The 23,106-nt window shown below is 43.5% G+C and overlaps 1 protein-coding gene across 1 annotated transcript; it reads right to left on the reverse strand.

Annotated features, from left to right (window-relative positions):
• Window positions 1–2,291: 2,291 nt before the first annotated feature.
• Window positions 2,292–23,054, reverse strand: LOC113036702 (sodium/potassium-transporting ATPase subunit beta-3-like). The gene is made up of 7 exons (XM_026193142.2): window positions 22,612–23,054; window positions 13,930–14,058; window positions 13,739–13,837; window positions 6,802–6,989; window positions 6,676–6,726; window positions 6,416–6,502; window positions 2,292–3,712 (listed from the first exon to the last, which is right to left on the reverse strand). The coding sequence occupies exons 1-7, from the start codon at window positions 22,883–22,885 to the stop codon at window positions 3,545–3,547; spliced, it is 996 nt and encodes a 331-aa protein (XP_026048927.1). The 5' UTR covers window positions 22,886–23,054; the 3' UTR covers window positions 2,292–3,544.
• Between the last annotated feature and the right edge of the window lie 52 nt (window positions 23,055–23,106).

The following is a 23,106-nucleotide window of genomic DNA, read 5'->3' on the forward strand; positions in this document are numbered from 1 at the left end:
CCAGGTTAACTTATCAAGCTAAATGGATGACTAGATTTTCAGTGTTAACCACCGCGAGGGTGCCATTATGTACATAACTTTTCATCAATTCAACTTTTCACTTCTGCGCAGCTTACACATATTCTTCAGATACACTTCCTCGACACTGAAGAATAGCGGAAAAATAAGCCCAAACTCCCCCAACACAGCCCTGGAGTTTGTGGAGCAGGGAAATTATTTTACTGCTATTGTTAAATAATCATCATTATTACCATTGCATTAATAATATAATCTGCAGTATGATCATTGCTTTAACAATGTAACAGATAGCTTTAAGATGGCCTTAAGATGTTTATGATGATGTTAATTTTGTATTTCAGATGCAGTTATAACTATTGTGTACACAATGCATATCTGTGCTTATTTGAGTTGATGTTCAGGTTCTTTAAAGGTCTTAAGCTTCACTGACGTGACTGTTCAGGTGATACATGCTGAGGGAAAACTAGAACATAGAAGGAATTGCAATACATGCTTACAAAACACTTATATATCAGGTCATTTCATATTAAGGTTTTAGTAGAGGTTCTTGGTTAAAACATTTATTTAGTAGAGGACATATACATAGTCTCAGTTAGGTTGTAACACATAAGGATGAGCCTCTGTTCTGGTAAAAGGTCAGAAGTGCAACAGGTGAATTGAGAAAGAGCATTTGAGGACGAGACACAGACAGTTAGTAGGTGAAGAGGTGACACAAAGAGCATGTGAGGTCAACACACACACACACACACACATGAGTTAGATTTATTTAGAGGAGAGATTAGTCATGTCTCGGTAAAAGAGGAACCGTCCTTGTCGTCTCGGCAAGAAAGAGGAACTGAAAGGTAGAAAGGAACTGCCGGCCATGAAAATAGAAGATGATGTTCTGTCTTAAAAGTCATTGTGGTGTTGATTTGACGTATGTATATATCCTGTCTGTGACGTATGAAGGGGCGTCAGTAAATCAAACCCTGATGCTATAAAAATCTGTTTATGCTTTGATTAAGTCGAAGACTACTTGCTGTCGGCGTACAGAGTTGTCTTCCCACACATGTGTATTCATTAAAAATCATTGTTTGACCAAGAGCTTCTGGACCAAGGGTGGTTTGTACTCCCCTTCCTCAATTTTGAACCTTAACAAGTTATACTCCAGCACATGGCAAAGTAGCCTTTTACCCCCCCCCCCCCCCAAACACACACATAGCGCTCACTCACACTCCCCCACGGGTCACAGAAGTTACAGGAAAAACACGCTGAATGATGGAGCTGAAATTGGAAGACATTTGTCACGGTCTGCGTGTGACCGTAGGGATGAGGAAAGTAAGCATTGGTAAGCATTGTCAGGCAAACTACTGAATACCGTTGCTGCTAGTGATGTGCGAATCATGAACGAGTTGTTCAATACTCGAGAATCACTTTACTGACTCGTGAATCATGATTCACAAGCCCAACTGACTCATTCACTGACTCATTCCTGTTGCTAAAACTAATTTATTTAGTAGAAATATATCTAGCTTATAATTGAAATTGTGTGGAAAAAAACAACAGCCAGTTTCTTAACAAAAACATTTCTGCTCTGAACTGGAAAAAAAAAACCCTGAGTAGAAGCTCACATCAAGACAATAGCTCCTCAGTTCACAGTAGCATCGCTCAGCTAACATGCAAACAGCACATTTGACTCACTCACCCCCTCTCTCCTGGCTCACAGCTTCTTCTTCTTCTTGGTCGGCAACCAATGCTAAGGAGCATTACCGCCCCCTGGCTCACGGCTCAGTGGACATTTAGATGAGAAAATATATATTTGACACATTTGAGGAAAATACTAATAAAATAAAAAATAAATAAATAAAATAAATGTTCCCTTTAGAAATCTTAAATTTTTTGCTCTATAAAAATAGCTGTTTTTCTGTTTTTCAATCACTCATCTTAGCAGTAGGATTTACATGAAACTGGAATAGCTTTATGCATACTTTTTTCCACACTGACTTTCAGGCTTCTTTAAATTCAGCCATTTGTAGGTAGATACATTTTCATCATACAATGTGCATCCTTCTGTTCCTAACTCATTACCTAGTGCATATCATTATAGATATCCAGCATGAATTTTTAGAGACCGCATGTTCCTTTATTTTCTGCATCTGCACAAGCTTTTTTTGACAGGAAATCTTCAATCCATATAAAAGGCCAGTGATATGAAAAAGAGAGGGACGTCTGATAGGAGCTTAAAAAAAATAATAATAATAATAATATTAAAAGAAAGAGACTAAATCACTGACAAGTGTTAGAGCTTCGTTTTATTTCCAGCAGTGTATGTGTCATTAGGTTTCCTGTTTTTGATCATCCAGAAACAAACATGGTTTTACAACGTTCAAGTAGTGCCTTTTGTTCAGAATATTTTGTAAAAAATGGTGTGTGTGTGTGTATATATATATATATATATATATATATATATATTATAAACAATGACATGTGATGAAGGTGAAAAGCTCTGCTGGTTTCATCTGTTTCTATAGTCCCAAAACACTAGTTATTACAGTTACACATTATTCACATTTCTTAAAAAAAATTCTATGCTTAATAAACACTGGAGAACTTTTTACAAATATCTAATAAATTATACTGAAAAAGAATCTGAAGAAATTCTGCAAACATGATTTATGACAAAACAGTGACATCTTCTGGCCATGTTTATGACAGCAGGACAGGCAGTGTTATTTCTATTCATGTTTAACTGTGAAAAACTGAAGAAGAAAAGTTTTTATTTCAGTCAAATTTAATGCTGTATTTTTTGTATCTTAACAAAATTTGGTCTTTTGGGCACTCAGTCCTATTTCCTGGGAATGAACTTATGTGAACCCTTTAGATAAACAGCAGCCAATTTCAATACAGTGGGTAACAGGAACTAAATGGGCTCTTTGTAGACTGCATCAGAACACAAAGCAGAAGAAATGGGATCTAACATTATTTGATGTAATTAATGACAGTCACAGTTCTTCACTGCAGTACAATGAATATTTCAAAGGCAGTTCCTGTTGCATTATCTGGTTGGATGGTAGGTAATCTGATTACCAACCACCAGGTCACATGTAAACTACATTTCAGTGTGTTGCACTCCTCTGTCAGACATGGCAGGTATAATATTACTGTTTTATTACATCACTAACATACATAAATTTAAAAACAACACATCATTGTGCCGCTGGCTTACATGCGCCCCACAGCAGACCTGATCTGCTCCAGCTGTCAGAACAGACTCTACTACAGTCAGTTACTCTGGTTTTCTCTTTAATAAAATGCAGATCTGGAGCAAATAAAACATCTGTTGGGGTTAACTATGTCTGAAACAGGAGGTCTGAAAGATATAGGCAGTAAAACCAGTGAAATCTCCCACTTCTCCAGATTTGATCACTTCTTTAGAGTCTGAACAGACAGAGATAAGATCAGGTCCATGTTAAAAAGTATCCAGAACTGGAGACCAATTGCCAGTGTAAACCCAGTTTGTGGTGTTCATGGCAATTGTCATGTCTGGTTACTCTGACACTTTGACCCGAAAAGTGACGCGACCCAGAAATTTGTCTCGCTCATCATCATTGCGGAGGTTAGAACCCTCAACTTTACACTCCACCGTCTGCTCGATGTTATAGTCTTCTTTTGTGAACAATAACTTGACTGCAACAAGCGGTTGCACGTAGTCAGGCTGTAAACGGAGAGAGAGGTTGTTAGCTGTAGCTCATAGCCATCTTCTTGGCTTAACCTCATCTAACAGGAGTCTTCTGCAGCCTTTGCCAGCAATTTTATTGAAGTTATCCAACTAAAAATATGGCTGTTGTGTAGTTAATTGTACTGGCAGACCAATCCAAGAAGTCTGAGCTCCAGTTTTCCTGAGTGGTGAACTGTATGGGAGAGAATTATTCAGCTAAATAACACCTTCAACTTACAAACCCAGTCTTGAAAACTGGCCAAAAGGATAACTTCAATCTTTGGCATAAAGCTGGAAAACTGAGCATGAATAACACTATGCACGCCTGCCACCTCAAAGAAAGTTTGGGAGGGTTAGGTTACAGACTGCCTACAAAGACTTCATCATCTACTGCATAAATTAAGGACAAGACCAAATTATGTTATTTGCTACTCGCTCCCAAACCACAAGATAAGATAACTTTCTGAATGAATTTCTTTAATTACTTCTTCTAAACCATCAACATGTTTTTTAGACTCCACAAAGAAGTCCTACCATTAGTTAATCCTTCAATCTTAAATATGATCATCCCATCTCTATTAATGGGCTACATACTACAGGCCTAAAAGCTGCCAGTAATTAAAAATCTATCACTTCACCCAGCTCACCAACCTTTATATTATGTCAAAAATTCTTGACAGAGTATTTGTGAAACAGCTAACTGATCAGAAACCCTTTCTTTGAGTTTCTATCACGGTTCAGAACTTTCAGTACAGAAACAGTATAGTCACTGTTACAAATGATGTTTTTGCCTCTGGCAGTGGAGTGAACTGTGTGCTTGTCCTGCTAGAGTTCAGTGCAGCATTCGATACAATTTACCATAGTATTTTACATTCTTACAACGATTAGAGCATGCCTTAGGCATGAAACCTACTGTGCTGCAGCGGTTTGTTAATTCATATCGATTGGCTTTCTTCATTGGCTCCCTATTAAATCCAGAATTGAATTTAAACTCCTTCTCATATGCTCAGTCGTGAATAATTAAGCCTGATCTCATCTTAAAGACTTCACAGTAGCGCATCACCCAAATACAGTACTTTGCTATCACTGGGAACCACAAGTACGATGGGAGCCAGAGCCTTCAGATTTCAGACCCCTCTTTGTCTGCTGCCATAGGCCTAGGCTGCTAGGGGCTTCCCGTGATGTATCGTTTCTTCACTCACTGTGTTTTTATATACATCTCTGCATTTAATCATTGGTGATTATTAAGTTATGGCATTTGTTATGTCTTCCTCCCACCAACCCCAACCAGTGGCGGCAGATGGCTGCCCATTTCAATCTCCCTTCAATCGGCCAGTCCCTGTCACCAAGCTGAAATTCCCAGTCTTATCCATCTCCCCCATCATTCCAATAGCCTGGTCATTTATGTTGATCTAGAGATCAATTGCAGTCATTCTAACAGAATGATTGCATTTACCCCTCTTACCCCTCTGCAGCCTTTTCCTTGTAAGCTTGCAGCTCTTGCAGCAAGACACTAAAAAATAATTAATTTTCTCATGAAATGCATTTTAACTCCGTGAGATTTTATTCCTCCCTTCAGCTCAGTCTTGGGTTCTGTTTGAGTGATTGTGATAAAAGTTGTCATTGTTGTACTTAAAATTTGTAAACCTTGCCTTAAACTGCAGGCACATTCCATGTAAGGTTCTGGTTTCTTTATTTGGTAAGGAATGTTTACTTCCTGCCCTTTATGGGCTCACCTTTGCTTGTATATGGTGGACCATTAGATTTCAGGCTTTTTCACTGCAAATTGGAATTCCTCATGCCTCTTATAGACATTTCTTCTGAGAACTGACAAATCAATTCGTATAACTGTGTATGGACTTTCTTGGCATTTCAGGCCTTCGCAATGTTGCTAATCCTCAAATGTTTCATACTCCTTTAGGCCATGGTAAGATTGGTTCTCTTTTCTTTGAGGGTCCTGCTTTAATTCTGTATACAATAAATTGTGTTCAGTTTAATTAAATTCAGTTTTATCAATATAGCGCCAAATCACAACAACAGTCGCCTCAAGGTGCTTTATATTGTACAGTAGATCGTACAATAATACATACAGAGAAAAACCCAACAATTATATGACCCCCTATGAGCAGCACTTTGGCGACAGTGGGAAGGAAAAACTCCCTTTTAACAGGAAGAAACCTCCAGCAGAACCAGGCTCAGGGAGGGGCGGGGCCATCTGCTGTGATTGGTTGGGGTGAGAGAAGGAAGACAGGATAAAGACATGCTGTGGAAGAGAGACAGAGTTTAACAAAATTAAATGCAGAGTGATGTATAAACACAAGGTTACTGAAGAAGAAAAACTCGATGCATCATGGGAATCCTGAGCAGCCGAGACCTATGGCAGCGTCAGTTCCTACAAATGATCTCTCCTTATGGTTGTTGTGATTTGGTGCGTTACAACTAAAATTAAAGGTAAATATTTAAATAAAGCTTAGCAACCTGTATCAAATACTATTCTTGTATTCATTCCTTGTAGGTTAAGTAAACTTTGACGCTTCAAAAATAGAAGTATTGTCAAAGTGAGAGGAAATCTGTTAACCTTAAAGTTGCTCTGACATTTTCCTGCATAAATAGAAAAGTAGAAATAAATCAGATTTTTTTTTTTTTTTTGCTACATAAAAATACTTCTGAATAAGTACTCAGCATGCAATATTTACTCACGTGAGACTTCTTCCCATAGTATGGAAAAAACATCTTATCCAGACGACCCTCAGACGGAAAGTACTGCATCTGCAAGGAAGTGGCTCTCTACGAGAGAGTGAGGCACATATACAGTTCTTCAATTTAATAGTTCGAAAAAGTAATTTCATTTACTACGGAAACCTTCTAATTTGCACTTCTAAAAATGTGGTGAATTCTCCTTTTACGTTTCTCCTCTGCTTCACAGGTGCACCATGGGATATTTGCATGTTGTGGGTTACCTTGGCAGTGCAGTTGATGTAGGGATCTCCTTCTGGTTTCAGGCCGATTACCTGCAGACAGGTTTTTAATTAGTATTCACGCAAGTCATTTTTGGCTTTTTTAAAATCAACAAGTGCTTCACTGACCCGGTTCAGCTTGATTATGATGCAGGGTTTCCCCTCCTTGAACCCAAAGCTGGGGTCAGGCAAACCAGAACACTGACGCAGTGTACTTCGTTTAAACTGACAAACCTTCTTTATCGGCTCATTGTCCTGTGTAGTGTATTCGCCCACCATACACAAGTCATTACGCTCCTGAATACTGTCATTATAACCTGAAGAGGAAGAAAGACAAAATGAGGCTTGTATGTCTGAGCAGGGGCAGAGTCGACACTACCGTATTAGACAACACACAGTAAAGTCGATCAACTCTAGATCAGGGGTGGGCAACTCCAGGCATCGAGGGCCGGTGTCCTGCAGGTTTTAGATCTCACCCTGGGTCAACACACCTGAATCAAATGATGAGTTCATTCCCTGGAGAACCATAAGACATGTTGAGGAGGTCATTTAGCCATTTAAATCAGCTGTGTTGGATCAAGGATAAATCTAAAACCTGTAGGACACCAGCCCTCCAGGCCTGGAGTACCCCACCCCTGCTCTAGCTCTGATCCTACAAACCCATCCATCCATTTTCTTCTGCTTATATGGGGCGAGGTCACGGGGGCAGCAGCCCAAGCAGAGAAGCCCAGACCTCCCTCTCCCCAGCCACCTCCTCCAGCTTATCCGGGGGAACACAAAAGCATTTCCAGGCCAGCCGAAAGATATGATCTCTCCAGCCTGTCCTGGGTCTGCCCCGGGGCCTCCTCCCGGTGGGACATGCCCGGAAAACCTCGCTCATGAGGCGCCAGGGGATGTCAGATGCCCAAACTACCTCAACTGGCTCCTTTCGATGTGGAGGAGCAGCAGCTCTACTCGGAGCCCCTCCTGGATGGCCGAACTTCTCACCCTATCTCTAAGGGAGAGGCCAGCTGTCCTTCGGAGGAAGCTCATTTCCGCCGCTTGTATTCGCGATCTCGTTCTTTTGGTCACTACCCACAGCCCTTGACCACAGGTGAGGGTAGGGACGTAGATCGACCGGTAAATTGAGAGCTCCACTTTTACACTTGGCTCTCTCTTCACCACAACAGACCGGTACAGCGTCCGCATCACTGCAGCTGCTGCAACAATCCATCTGTCGATCTCCCGCTCCCTTCTCCCATCACTCATGAACAAGACCCCGAGATACTTGAACTCTTCCACTTGGGGCAGGGTTTCGTCCCTGATCCGGAGTGGGCACTCCACTCTTTTCCGGCCTACAAACCATTTCACTTTATCAATATTTCTTTGATTTATCGGTCAGCCTTCTGCCAGTGTAGCTCAGGACTCTTACATGAGCTTCTTCATCCGTCCTGTTGGAATTCTTTTGTCTTTGAACATGTTTCATACAGTTTTGAATCACTGCAAGCACATGTAATTCAGACAGCCACAGAGCTTTATCAATCCATGATACTGCCTGCATTGTGTTTCACAGATGGATGGCATGTTGGCTGTGAGCATGCAGCTATCCAACCTCAGATGTGCTGCAGTGTTTATGTGAAAAGCAATGTTTCTTCTGTGGTTTACATACATTAACACGACTTTTCAGGGTTGTTTGATGCTGTCTGCTGATCTGATCTTCCTGCGCTGTATATAGTTTCTCAGTTTTTACCAGAGTGTGTGCTCAGTTCAGGTAAAATTATTATAGTACTGTTAGGCTAAATTGGCTTCCGTCAAAATGTACATCATCATACTCAAATCCTTACTCTGACATATGTGACTGGAACTAAACACCTAAATGAAGAGGCAGAGCTCAGAGTACATCATGAGTGGACTCACTGATCCACCTCACCAGGATCTACAGCAGAGGTGGAGCCAGACACTTTATACACCCGGGGCTTAGCCACCTGCTTCACGTGGCTGCTAGGGACATTGATGAATACACAGACTCAGTCTGCGGATTTATCAGGACATGCGTGGAAGATGTCGTCCCATCCAGAACAGTTAAATCCTTCCCAAATCAAAAACCCTGGATTAACGGAGATGTTCGCGCGGCACGGAGCACCACCTTTGCCTCCGCGAACACATCGGACTACAAACACGCACATTACCAACTCCGGAAGACGATCAAAGCAGCCAAACGTGAGTACAGGGACAGGGTGGAGCAACAGTTTGACAACCCTCGGAGTATGTGGCAGGGACTAAACACGATCACAGACTTTAGAGGGAAAACCAGCACACCGCAGACCACGGCCTCTCTGTGTGAGGATCTAAACGTATTCTACGCTAGATTCGACACAGCGAACACCATGAGACCGGACAGTGTGCGCACCGCGGATGACGTCAGTGCGCACACTGTGTCTGAGGAGGATGTGCGGAGGTGCTTCAGGAAGGTGAACGCACGCAAAGCTACTGGTCCGGACGGGATTCCCGGCCGCGTCCTCAAGTCATGCGCGGCTCAGCTGGCTGGAGTGTTCACGCACATCTTCAACCTTTCCCTCTCTCTGTCTGTAGTCCCAGCCTGCTTCAAAATGGCCACCATCGTCCCTGTACCCAAATCCTCCACCATCTCCTCATTGAACGACTGGCGACCTGTAGCCCTGACCCCCATCGTAAGCAAATGCTTCGAGAAGCTGGTCAGGGACTTCATCTGCTCTGCACTACCCGACTCACTGGACCCTCTACAGTTTGCATACCGCCACAACAGGTCCACTGATGATGCCATAGCCCTGACACTGTCACACCTGGAGAAGAGAGACACGTATGTGAGGATGCTGTTTGTAGATTACAGCTCAGCATTCAATACCATCGTTCCCTCGAAGCTGGACAGGAAACTGCAGGATCTAGGACTGAGCAGCTCCCTCTGCAGCTGGATCCTTAGCTTCCTGTCTGACAGACGCCAGGTGGTCAGACTGGGCAGCATCACCTCATCCCCCATCACACTGAACACTGGTGCTCCACAGGGGTGTGTACTGAGCCCTCTCCTGTACTCACTCTACACCTACGACTGCACAGCCACTAACAACTCCAACATCATTGTGAAGTTTGCAGACGACACTACAGTGGTGGGTCTTATCACCAACGGTGATGAGACGGCTTACAGGGAGGAGGTCAGCGCCCTGACCCACTGGTGTCAAGACAACCATCTCACCCTCAACGTCGCAAAGACAAAGGAGTTGATAGTGGACTTCCGGAGGTGCAGAGAAGTACACACCCCCATCACCATCAACGGCGCTGCTGTGGAGAGAGTGAGCAGCTTCCGGTTCCTTGGTGTACATCTGGCTGAGGATCTTACGTGGTCAGTACACAGAAACAAAACAGTGAAGAAGGCGCAGCAGCGCCTCTTCTTTCTCAGGAGACTGAAAAGATTCGGCATGAGCCCCCGCATCCTCAGGACCTTCTATCACTGTGCCATTGAGAGCATCCTCACTGGATGCATCACCACCTGGTATGGCAACAGCACCGCCTACAACTGCAAAGCTCTCCAGCGAGTAGTGCGGTGCTCTGAACGGATAATTGGAGGTGAGCTTCCCTCCCTCCAAGACATCTACAGGAAGCGGTGCCTGAGGAAAGCGGGGAGGATCATCAAGGACTCCAGTCACCCCAGCCATAAACTGTTCAGACTACTTCCATCAGGAAGGAGGTTCTGCAGCATCCGGTCCCGAACCAGCAGACTGAGAGACAGCTTTTTCCATCAGGCCATCAGACTGCTGAACACTTCATAGACACCTCAGCTTCACTACTGGAACTTTAACATTATGCACTCCATACTGTACAGTAACACCACTGTTTTGCACATGTCTCACTCTGTATATTTTATTTTATTTATTGTTTACTCTAATTTATAAAATATGTGTACACACACACACACACACACGTAGAAAAATATTTAGTATACACATCCAGAAATGCATATACTATTATATATTGTACATATATTTATTAGTTTCAGATGTAGCCATTCTTGTATTTTGCTTGTTTACATTATTGTATTTTGCACAACTCTGTTGCTTGTGAAGCTCGCACACAAGAATTTCACTCACATGTGCTGTACCAATATACCTGCACATGTGATGTGACAATAAAAGTGATTTGATTTGCTCTTGTTCCATCTCTGTTCTGTCCTCATCCTCCTCTCTCTCTCTCTCCCCCTCTCTGTTCCTCTCCCCCCCCCCCCTCTCTCTCTCTCTCTCTCTCTGCTGACAATCAAGCCAAACACCAACATCATCAAATATACAGTTGAAACCAGATATTTACAAACTCTTCATCTAAAAACACTTTTTTAATTGTAACATCAAATCAGACTAAATCTTTATTTTTTAGATAAATATAAAAACATGTTTGTTAACTTTAAGAGTAAAGAGAGAAACTGTCTGTATTTCTTAATTGTAAATGGCACCAAATTGTATTCAAACTGAGCCACACTTATGGAGCTCCACAATTCTTTTCCTGGTGTTTTGTTAACATCTCTTGATTTTCCCATGTCACAGAAACAGGCTCTGTGTTTTGCCTTATATGCATCCACAGCTGTGCCACCAATTTACTCACATGGACTCTACTAACCAATCAGAAGCTTCTTCAGCTCAGAATGGAATCGTCTGCAGTTTCTTATAATTAACAATATACTTAGTGTACTTGTACTCCTACATTTGATGAAAGTGATACAAAACAGAAGCTCTGTCTCTCTTTATTCTGACATTTAACTAATTCAAAAGATATTTCAATATTTATTTATCTAAAACAAAACAAGTTTACTCTAAATTGATGTTTAACAGTAAAAAAAAAAAAAAAAAAAGAAGTTTTTGTTTTCTCCATAAAGTGTAAATATCTGGTTTAAACTGTGAATATACTGCTGTGTGTTGAAATTCCGTTTTTTGCATAGAAATATACTGAACAACATACAAAGCTTAATATATAAAATAACATCTGAGTTTTTTCTGTGAAAGAAGCTCCTTATGTCCATTGTTGTGTTAATCAGTACATAACTGAAACCGGTTTAGAGAGTTTATTTAGCCGTGGAAGGTAACAAATGAAAATATGAAATAAACACACATGTAAGCTAAGACTCTCTAAACAAACAGCATTGTTGTTGTTCGGCTTTTCATTTCGCCATTTATTGATTCACTTGAAGAACAAGTAACGTAATATGGGTCAAGTGATCAGTTTGACATCAATCTTTCGTGATACACCGTCATATTTACATTATTTGTACAGTACGAATGATTTGGTTTGGTACCTGGTAAAACTTAAGCTCTCCTCTGTCTGCCTGGCTGTGCTTCTCCTACAGCAAACTCGCAGGCAGCAGCTCCCCCCTCACTCACATGCGTAAGTGCTGTGCTTAGTCACCTAGTGCCTGAGCTCGGATCATACCAAAATTAGGGGGAATTCACGACTGTGCGCTATGTGTTTTGAATAATGTGTGTAGTTTTTGTTTTACACATTTGTCAGTCAGGCATCTAACTATGAAACAAATTACACTCGAAAAAGACCCTGGGCTTCTGAGACACCGATGATCTACAGAGGGGACGCTGGGATGTTAGACCGGATACATTTCACCAAGTGGTGCAATGAGAGGGAAGGTGATCGAGACTGAATGATATCCCATAAATATGATATCCACGTGTCTTTCATGAAGCTCTGCACACAACAGTACATGATGGACACACACAGACAAACCCATGCGTCCAGCACACAGTCATTTGTATTTTATTTATTTTATTTTCTTCAAGCAATATTGAGAGTGATCTATTAAATGTACCAGTCATATTCACTGACATGGAAAATGTGCTACAGGAACACTAACATTGAAATGTGTGTAAAAAAACATTTTGCTTTTCAACCTAAATTCTTAGTCTGAGAACGAACATTAGGTAGCTTAATGGTTCAAGCTCATGTCTGAACACATCTTGGTCCTTTTCTTCCTGGAATAAGCAAAGTCATTTGCAGGAGTACTTCTATAATTCACCCTTACTTCAGCTAGGTTTTGGGCATAATGTTAGCACAGAGGTTCACTGATGTTCTACAGGGAGGGCCATTTATATGGATACACCATAATAACATGGGAAGGGTTGGTGATATTAAAGTCCTGTTTGTGGCACATTAGTATATGTGAGGGGGCAAACTCCTCAAGATGGGTGGTGACCATGGTGGCCATTTAGAAGTCGGCCATCTTGGATACAACTTTTGTTTTTTCAATAGGAAGACGGCCATGTGACACATCACACTTATTGGTAATGTCACAAGAAAAACAATGGTGTGCTTGGTTTCAACGTAACTTTATTCTTTCATGAGTTATTTACAAGTTTCTCTTTGTTCACAGCCATTGATATGTCGAAGAGGTTAACACGTGAGGAGCGGGTCGAAATTGTGTTGATATCTGGTGAACGCAGTAACCGGGTCATTGCAGCAGATTTCAATGCAAGACACCCTACGAGACCACCCATCTCCCATGCTACAGTCATCAAACTGCTTGCTAAGTTTCATGAAACTGTCAAGAAAACTGTCACTAATGAAGAAACATCAGTGGCTGTCCTAGCTTCATTCAGCAAGAGCCCACAGCGTAGCACTCGCCGCATGTCACTGGAGAGTGGTATTAGTCGAACATCTCTCCGGTGGATATTAGCTACTCACAAATGGCACCCTTACAAACTCCAGCTACTGCAGCATCTCAACGAGGATGACCCAGATTGGCGCACACAATTTGCAGAATGGGCAAAACAAAAATTGGAACAGGACCCTCAGTTCACGCAGAAGATTTTGTTCAGTGATGAGGCAAACTTTTATGTGAAAGGTGAAGTTAACAACAGTACTTTTGAAATGGTGCCGGTGCTTAAACGGTGCTCGAACCGGTGCTTAAAGAATGAAGAACACAAACTTTGTCCAAAAACCTCTCGTTTAGCTGTTTTTTTGTAAAAAGATAACAATGAAGATTAGATCAAGTTTTGACAATTCCAGAAATCCTGGAAATGAGTTTGGAGACTCTGTGTGGCGGTTTACATGTTGTACTCACTTTGCAGGAGGTTGTGCAACTGTTGCATGTAATGTTTGTAGTTTTCTGGGTCACTGCGGTTGAAAGTAATTTCAACTGCATGAGGACGAATCACCAAACCTGCAACAAAATCAAAGTCATTACTGAAATTTTAAAAAAATGACCATAAGTAAGGATGAGTGGCAGTAGGGTGAAACAGGAAATGAAAGCACCTGGACTGGCCACTCGATCCTGATGTCGGGGCACATTTTCGTCAAGCGTCTGCAACATCACCCACATGGTGAGAGAAAACATTCCCCCCAGGAAACCATAAAAGATGAGGTAGAAGAGGAGGATGAGACCTACAGAGAACATTCAAATGTTACTTTGTTTCACTGTTGTGGTTAAATAGACAGCAAGAGAATAGCCATTGTTGACTATCAAAAATACTATGGAAACCAGTACCCACAGTTAAAGAGTGATTATAGAAAAGAATGCCTTTATTGTCACTGTACGATTGTACAGTGAGATACAGATCATCTCATACTCAGTGCAAAGGGGGGGGGGGGGGGGCAGTTCTGCTGCTCTATATACACATATGGACATTGTTAACAAAAACAATGAAAAAAAAAAAAAAAAATATATATATATATATATATATATATATATATATATATATATATATATATATATATATATATATATATATATATATATATATTATATAATATATATATATATATATATAAATAAATAAATAAATAAAATGTACAAATTTACAATCAGGTGTAAAAGACAGAAAAGAAAAAGTAAATAAATAAATAAATAAACTGGGTTTTGTATATAGTTACCGGTGATTGCACATAGAATTTAGTATTACACAATGGTGATTTATGGAGGGAACTGGAAAAATGTGGGGGTGGGGCTGTGCTATTGGAGCTCAGGATGGTTATGGCCTTTGGAAAGAAACTGTTCTTGAGTCTGTGGGTCTTTGTGCTGATGCACCTGTAGCGCCTCCCTGAGGGAAGCAGGCTGAACATGTTGAAACCAGGGTGGGAGCTGTCCTTGATGATGTTTGCTGCTCTGCTGAGGCAGCAGGAGGAGAAAATGTCCATCAGGGAGGGGAGAGGGCAGCTGATGAGCTTCTGTGCTGCCTTAACTACATTCTGAAGCCTCACTCTACCCGCCTTAGTGCAGCTGCCCTACCATACCGTGATGCAGTTTGTTAGCAGGCTCTCAATGGATGAGCAGTAGAACATCAGACGCCCGCTGAGATGTTGTCTCTCCAGGAGATGTCAGCAGAGATGAGGACACCAAGGAACTGGAAGGTGTGGACTCTCTCCACACGCTCCCCGTTGATGTAAAGAGAGGCTAAGTCAGTGCTGTGCCTCATGAAGCCGACAATGACCTCTTTGGTTTTCTTAGTGTTCAGTGCCAGGCTGTTCTCTGAACACCAGGCTGCCAACTTCACGACTTCCTCTCTGTAGGCTGCCTCGTCTCCCTTTGAGATGAGGCAGCCTACCGTGGTGTCATCAGCAGACTTGATGATGAGATTGTTGTTTTGGGTTGAACTGCAGTCGTGGATGTAGAGAGAATACAGGAGGGGGCTCAGCACACAGCCCTGTGGGGAGCCGGTGATCAGTGTGCGAGTGGAGGAGAGATGAGGGCGGAGTCTTACAGTCTGGGGCCGGTTTGTGAGAAAGTCCTTTATCCAGGCGCATGTGAGAGGCGGGAGGCCAAGAGTGACCAGTTTGATGATGAGGACGTCTGGGATGATTGTTTTACTGGGACATGCATGTTCTAGGGGACTCAGCACAGAGTGGAGGGCGATGGCGTCTTCTGTGGATCTGTTTGCACGGTATGCAAACTGGTGGGGGTCGAATTCTGGGGGAAGGTAGTCCTTGATGTGCTGAAGGACTAGTTTCTCAAAGCATTTCATGATTACCGGTGTGAGGGCCACAGGGCGGTAATCGTTCAGGCTGATGATGGGAGACTTCTTCGACACTGGGATGTTTGTTTCTGATTTTAGACAGGATGGGATGGCTGCCTGATCCAGTGAGAGGTTGAAGATTCTGGTGAAGATGAGGGTGAGCTGGTGGGCACATGCTCTTAGCACCTTGCCAGGTACTCCATCTGGACTCCATCTGGCCTTCCTGGGGTTCACTGCTAGGAGCACATGTCTGACATCGTGCTCCGCTACAGTGAGTGGAGCGGTGCAGGAACCAGGTGAGGATGAGAGCAGGGCTGAAGCAGATGAGTACTGCTGTTGTGGCGTTTCAAAGCTGGTGAAGAAGCGATTTATTTCCTCTGGCAGCTGTACATTCAGTGCACTGTTTTCACAGTGCTGCCTTTGTGGTTTATGTCGTCTTGTATGCCCTACCACACCTCCTGTGTGTTGTTGCTCGACAGCTGGGACTCGATGCTTCTTTTATGGTCTTTAATTCCTCTTTTCAGATCGGCTCAAGGAGTGATCGAACCTGGCCCGTTTTTGTTTTGGGAAAACCCGAATGCTTTTGTCCACAGTCACATTTCCAATACAGAACTTGATGTAGTCCAGTAATAATAATAATAATAATAATAATAATAATAATAATGATGGATTGGATTTATATAGCGCTTTTCAAGGCACCCAAAGCGCTTTAAAATACCACTATTCATTCACTCTCACATTCACACACTGGTGGAGGCAAGCTACGGTTGTAGCCACAGCTGCCCTGGGGCAGACCGACAGAAGCGAGGCTGCCATAGCCCCAGTACTGATTCTGTGAAAGTTTCTAGGTTCTGATATTGAAATATGTCCCAGTCTGTCTGTGTGGAGCAGTCCTGCAGTTTGGAGAGATCATTTTCAGGCCAGGTTGTAACTGTCTTTGTGGTGGGCTTGGTACTGCATCTGAGGGGGGTGTAGGCTGGGGAGAGCAGGAGGGAGAGGTCTTCGGACTGGCCGAGGTGGGGGGAGGGATGTGGCATGGAAACATTCTTAACAAAAAAAACTAGTTCAAGCACATTTTGTTCATACTACTGTACTATATTAGTACATCTGAGTTATTGTGAACCAAAGAAGTCTATACCAGCTGCATAAAACTGCTTACAGAGCCATTTCTACACCTTTATCAGCACCACTTTCTCTGATTCACTTGTAAGTAAAGTTAAATGTGCTTGCACCTCTAGGGCAGGAAAGCAGAAGGGAGTCAGACTGAAGAAACTGAACAGTTGTGCTTGATTTTATGATCTATCGCCCACTTAAACTATTACTTCTGTTCAGGAAAACACATAACTTTAATTTGGCATCTTAAAACATGGATAACAAAATGACAAAATATATTTTAGCAATAAAATTATCAGCTTGATTAAAGAGCTTGTACCTCCTGGTGGATTAACAATTACAGAAACAGGGGGCTTGGGTCCTGGTTGGTGTGTTGCCGGGGTTGTGGGCGGGTGGGTGCATGGGGGCCCAGCCCTGGAGCAGGGTGCCGCCGGTGCATCGAGCCACCTGGGGGGCTCTTCAACTGGTGGGGAAGATTGTCACATCTTGCAGGAGCTTTCCTCTCCTCAGGGGCTCTCTCTACAGGAGGGGGAGATACAGGAGAGGTGGAGGAAGATCTCAGCCTGGGTGTTTATTGTCTTATGTAGTCTGGAAGAAGAGTGGATGGTGGGGTGGGTGCAGTTTTCTCTGTGGTGGGGTTGGGTGGACTGTCCTGGGCTCTGTGGGGCCGGGGGGGCGCTGCTGCGCTGGGCCCCGGTCTGGATGGGCCTGGGCCCCCTTTCCCTGGTGGGTCGCGGAGTATGGGGGTGCCTACTGGGGTCAGCGGGGGAGCTGGCCCCAGGGAGGGGTCACTTGCCCCTCCCTTCCTTCCCTCCCCATCTCCAGCTGCCTCCCTCTTCCCGCTCCACCACAACTACCCACACATGCAGGACCTTGGAGTAGGGGTATGTCACCAGGGTGCAGAGGAGGCCACCCCCCCGTCCCCTTCTGGCTGCCTCTGCCTCAATTTTATCCCACAACTTAGACATTCACATTACTCACACTCTCATTACACATACATATAGGATCTTGGGGGTGGGCACGATACATGGAATCCAAAGTACCATCAGGGTGTACACCCCACCCCTGGCGTCGTTGCCCACCTCTCAATTTTAAATACACGTAGACATTGAGGGCTAGCAGGAGGGACCATGCGCTTACCTGCTGCTCTCTGGCAGGTAGCTCCATGCCCTCCTGGGTTTTAAATGCACCTTAGAACACACATGCATCAACACTACAATGAGCGGGTGGAGGGAGGTTTGGAGTCTTCTCTCACCCCCATTCTCTGCGACCTGCTGGAGCGGGGGGGCTAGGAGGAGGAGTTGGCCATCCGACTGCGGTCTGGAGTGTGGGGCCTCCCTGCTGCTGCGGAGTCGGGGCGGTCTGCCTCCCCCCACCGCAGGGAAAAGGGTAACACCACCTGGGTCTGGGTGCAGTTCCCCCCCTCCAGGGGCAAGGGTACCTAGACCCGGGGCTTAGAGTACGCTTGGGGAGTGTGATCGTGTGTACAGCGTCTCTTTATGTCTGTCTCCACGTTGGTTGAGTGTGGAGTAAGTGTATATGAGAGCATGAGGGTGGGAATGGATGTTTGTATATGTGTGTGCCTGTATTTCTGTGTCTATATGTCAGGTTGGGTGTCAGGCGCCACCTCTCTGGGGACATCTTAGGCCCTCCAAGGTATGGAGGCCTATCTCCCCCTACCACCACTTCCCCTGCCAGTGGCGGACTCCCTCAGACATCGGTGCGTTGGTGGTTCTTTGTGTCCGGGGATGGGCGTCCAGGTACACACCGGCTCACTCCTCACTCCTTCTTTCACTCCTCGTTCAAACCGTCTGTCTTCCCTGTCCATCATGTGAGATTTGGCATCTTCAAAGAGTGACCTTTGACCTTCAGATGCAGATGTACAGCTGAGTCCTGTCGAGGTGGCTGTTTGGTGTCTCCAGTATAGAGGTCTGAGCTCTCCTCGCTGCACTGCACAGCTACACTACATTGTTTAGTTTGTGTCTGAGTGTGTGGCTGGGCTAGAAGTACTCTGGGAAGACACTCCTGGCGCAGAGAACTGAAGAAGCTTCTTGGATGAGAGGTGAAACGTCTTCAAGGAACTTAAAGAAGTCCAGACGCTTTTCTTCCCAAGCTCCTTAGACTACGATGACCTGGATGACTGAGAAGCTTCACAGACAAGATGCTCCTGAGTTTCTCTGATAAACCTGATACATGAAGGATGACAATGTTGTTCTGTTTGTCTTTCTTATCCTCCCTAACTGGTGTCTGACCTTCTCTCCTCTGCATATTTGCTGACTTGATAAAAGCTCAATTATGATAACCGCATGTTTTAGGAGCTTAATTTACATGTGTGGATTCCCTCTTTTTCCCTTCAGGCTTAGAGGGAACATTTTCTGCCCGGAGTTGTTGTAGAGTCCTGATTACTCCAAGTTTGTGTTCCAGAGGGTGGTGTAAAGTGTAAAGTGTGCGTGTTAGTCCCCATAGGGAAATAGTTCCTCTGCATTTAACCCATTCACCCAGTGAAGCAGTGGGCAGCCGCCAGTGCAGCGCCCGGGGAGCAGTGTGTAGGGACGGTACCTTGCTCAGGGGTACCTCAGGGTAGCCGTTCAGTGGAGTCGAACCCCCGACCTTCCGATCATGGGGCCACCACTCTACCTACTGAGCTATCCCTGCCCCTGGTGGGAGTCACACACAGGGAAAACATGCAAACTCTTTACTGAAAGAACCTAATGCCACAGGTGCAATGCAGCAATAAAGAAACACAGCTTTTTCATTAAAAAAAAAACCAAAACAAAAAACAAACATGCCTTTGTGTAATCTGAAAGAGCTGGACAAGCACAAAGCATCAAACTAGCAATCAGACTTCAGGTGTAGCAGCTATAAGTCTTATAGCCTGATTATTAGGGGTGTGGCAGGGGGATATAACTGTTAGCTAAAAGGAGCTTGCAAAGAAAAGCGTCTGGACTTCTTCAGAACTTCTTCAGTTCAGAACTGAAGAAGCTTCTTGGATGAGAGGTGAAACGTCTTCAAGCAACTTAAAGAAGTCCAGACGCTTTTCTTTGCAAGCTCCTTTGACTACGATGACCTGGATGACTGAGAACCTTCACAGACATAACTGTTAGCTGTCTTCTAGGCTTCATTTTAACTCAAATTTTATTAATACAGCGCCTAATCACAACAGTCACCTCAAGGCACCTTATACTGTAAGGTAGTAATAGATACAGAAAAACCCAACAGTCATATGACCCTCTATGAGCAAGCACTTTGGTGACAGTGGGAAGGAAAAACTCCCTTTTAACAGGAAGAAACCTCTGGCAAGTAACTGATTGGAGTGCCATGTTTTTTTATACACGAAGAACTTTAATGGTCCTAGAACAGACTACTGAGGAACCTGAAATGTGATCATATTCTGGAGCTTTTCCAGTAAACAGGAACTGCTGACTGGTCAATTAAAATTCTTATTATTCAGTTAAATTTGATATGGTGAAGGAATGAAGAGGGGGTGTTTTGTTTGTTTAATTTGGTTGGTAGAGGGGGGGGGTTTACAGAAACCATACTGGTGTTTGTAAAGAGTTAAATTAGTATGTACATGGGAAAAAAAGAAAAAAAAACTTTTCTAAATAAAAGCTACGCCCAGCTCCTGTATTCACGAGAATACCTGATTTGGCAAATACTTTTCATCAGATGTCTTTCCTGACACAAACTCTAAAGGATCCCTTTTCCAGGATTAAACCAAGATATTGTTTGGTGAATGTGTAAGCCAAAAAAATGAGTTACAAAGTAATACTTTTGTATGCATTAGAGAGGGTTTACAGTAATTAAAGCAGCATGTATTGTTAAGTTCAGTCTGTTATCTGTGTGTTCATTTTTTTCCCTGTCAGGCTGTGTTTTATCAGCTTTGTATCATTATCAGCTCAGACTTCTGCCTAAACATCCAGCATCACTTCGCACTGATGCTGAACAGACTAAGGCCATGTCCACACTAATACGTTTTTGTTTGAAAATGCATCTTTTTCTCTCTGTCCACACTGAGATGGCGTTTTTGGTCAAGGAAAACCGCGTTTTGAAAACGCTCTCCAAAGCAGATACATTTGAAAATCCCATTTTTGCGTTGCAGTGTGGATAGCAAACCCGGAGCCTTTTTGAAAACAATGACACATTTTAGTCATGTGATGCAGTCATGTGACCAATTAAACTAAAATAGCAGAGGGCAATTTACAGCAGTTGTTTTGTCTGTTCTCAATTTTGACAGCCCTATTAAAGATTAATATCAGTCTGCACATGCTCCAGAGAGCTTTTCTTCAAATTCTTTAATTCTCACTCGCTTTTTAAACTTTGTACTTTTGTGTTACTCACAGCAACAACTCCACCTCATTGTTAGTCCTTTAAAAAAAACCTCTGCTTTTCCTCGACGTTTTGCTGCAACGTTTCAAAGAGCCAGTGTTCTGAGAAACCATCCTACTCTGACAAAACGTCCTACCTGCATTATAATTTTGACAGTGACTTGCAACTAAACCTAACCCTACCCATAACCATAACCTTAAGAAGTATTCCGGATGGGTGAGAGAAAAAGAAGCTAATTCGGTGTCGGTGTTGTGCGCATGCGCTGCGTCTGCGCAGAAACATTGGGTAGGATGTTTTTTTCAGGTAGGATGGATTCCCAGAACACCTGAAAGTTTATAAAAAGAAAAAAAAAAGAAAAAAAGAAATGAGGCAGGTTGAATCTTCTTATTTTTCACGCATGCGCAGAACTGGAATGTAAGCGTTTTTGGCCGTTTCAATGTGGACGCACACCTCTGTGAAAATGGATGGAAACGATAGTGTGGACGTGGAACGTTTTCAAACTAATTTATCTGGGCTAGTGTAGACGTAGCCTAAATCATTTAAAAATCAACCGGTTTTTCTCACTTCCTGTCAGATAACTCCTGCTCCACAGGGACCTAAAACTAAGGAGCCAAAATGGCTTCCTTCAAACAAGATGAACTTAAGACCAAGGCCCAGGCTCAGATGAAGGAGGATTATTTGGAACAGAGTCATGCTGAGCTACTCTAGAAAGCCCAAAAATGAGGACATGAAGGTGGAAGTGAGGAGAACAGTTCTGATGAGTTGTGTCTTTGATACTGTTGGCTGTAACCCCAGAGACATTAATTCAGTCACGGTTGCGATGTCATCAGCATTACTGAACTTTTTAAACTGGAAATTTATTAATAAATCCTCAGTGTGTTGATCCTATTTTCATGTTAAGACTGAAAGCTTTTAAAACAGTTTTGTTTTTCGTAGTCACGACGGAACGGACAAACTCTTTTATTAAAATCTTTGCTGGGTTAGGATGATGATCCTAAATCTGCCTCTTAGTCTTTTGTAAATAAATGATAAGTAACGATTTTACCTCAGTCATGACTGTAGAAATCTTATAAGCAGTCTTCCCTCTGAGCTTCACTCAGACTCATTAAATCTCATCAACGATTAAAATCAATATGAACACGATGGTTATTAAATGTTAGTGTTGAATGTGTGCATTAGTACACAGTGTGTGCAGGCTGTGGTGTACAGCAGCATAAATACTGCAGTATGTTGTAGTACCGTCACAGAGTTGCAGAGGATTTTACATAATTAAACATGAACTCGGCGCGCCTGAGGGCGCAGAGGGTGAATCTGCTTTATTCTGACATCTTCAGCTGTGTTAATGAAAATCACTCATCCGAGCTCACATATTAGCCCGGCTCGGCCCGATCCGGCTCGGCCCACTGTGAAGCTGCGCGCATCGTGACAGGCACCCTTAGCTCAGCGGGATTACAGCCGTGCCCGACCGAGCCGAGTAGGGTCAGACCGGGTCAGAACAGACTTCAACTGTCGGGAAAAGATCAGGTTCTTTGGCCGCCTCTCTTACCCCAGCTGCCAGCGGTTCGGCCCAGAAACTCCCCGGTCCGCGGGTTGTAGATGAAATCCTTCCAGGAATCCTGCTTCTCCTCCTTCTTCTTCTCCATTTTCGCTTCATTCGCTTCTTTCTTGTCGTCCTTCTTTTCCTGTTTCTCCTCCTTTTTCTCTTCTTTCTCCTCCGCCTTCACCTCCTCCTTCGTATTATCCTGGTTCTGATCTTGGTTCGGTTCCTGGGTCTGATCCTGATTTGGTTCCTGGGTCTGGACCTGCGGACTGGACGACATACCGATGCCGGACTAAACTGATCTGGGCTAATCAAGGCTAAACACCAACAGCTGGGATAAACCGATCCGTCGGATCTACGTGAGGAGCCCTGTACGCGCACGCGCAATCACACACACACACACAAGCACATAGGGACTGCTGCAGAACGAGACGCATGCGCAGCACAGAGCATGTGTGAGGGCTGAGGGTCTCCAGTGATAAAGACGATGATGATGATGAT

The sequence above is a fragment of the Astatotilapia calliptera genome, chromosome 14 (assembly GCF_964374335.1).
Source record: "Astatotilapia calliptera chromosome 14, fAstCal68.1, whole genome shotgun sequence".
In the NCBI taxonomy this organism is placed as follows: Eukaryota; Metazoa; Chordata; class Actinopteri; order Cichliformes; family Cichlidae; genus Astatotilapia; species Astatotilapia calliptera.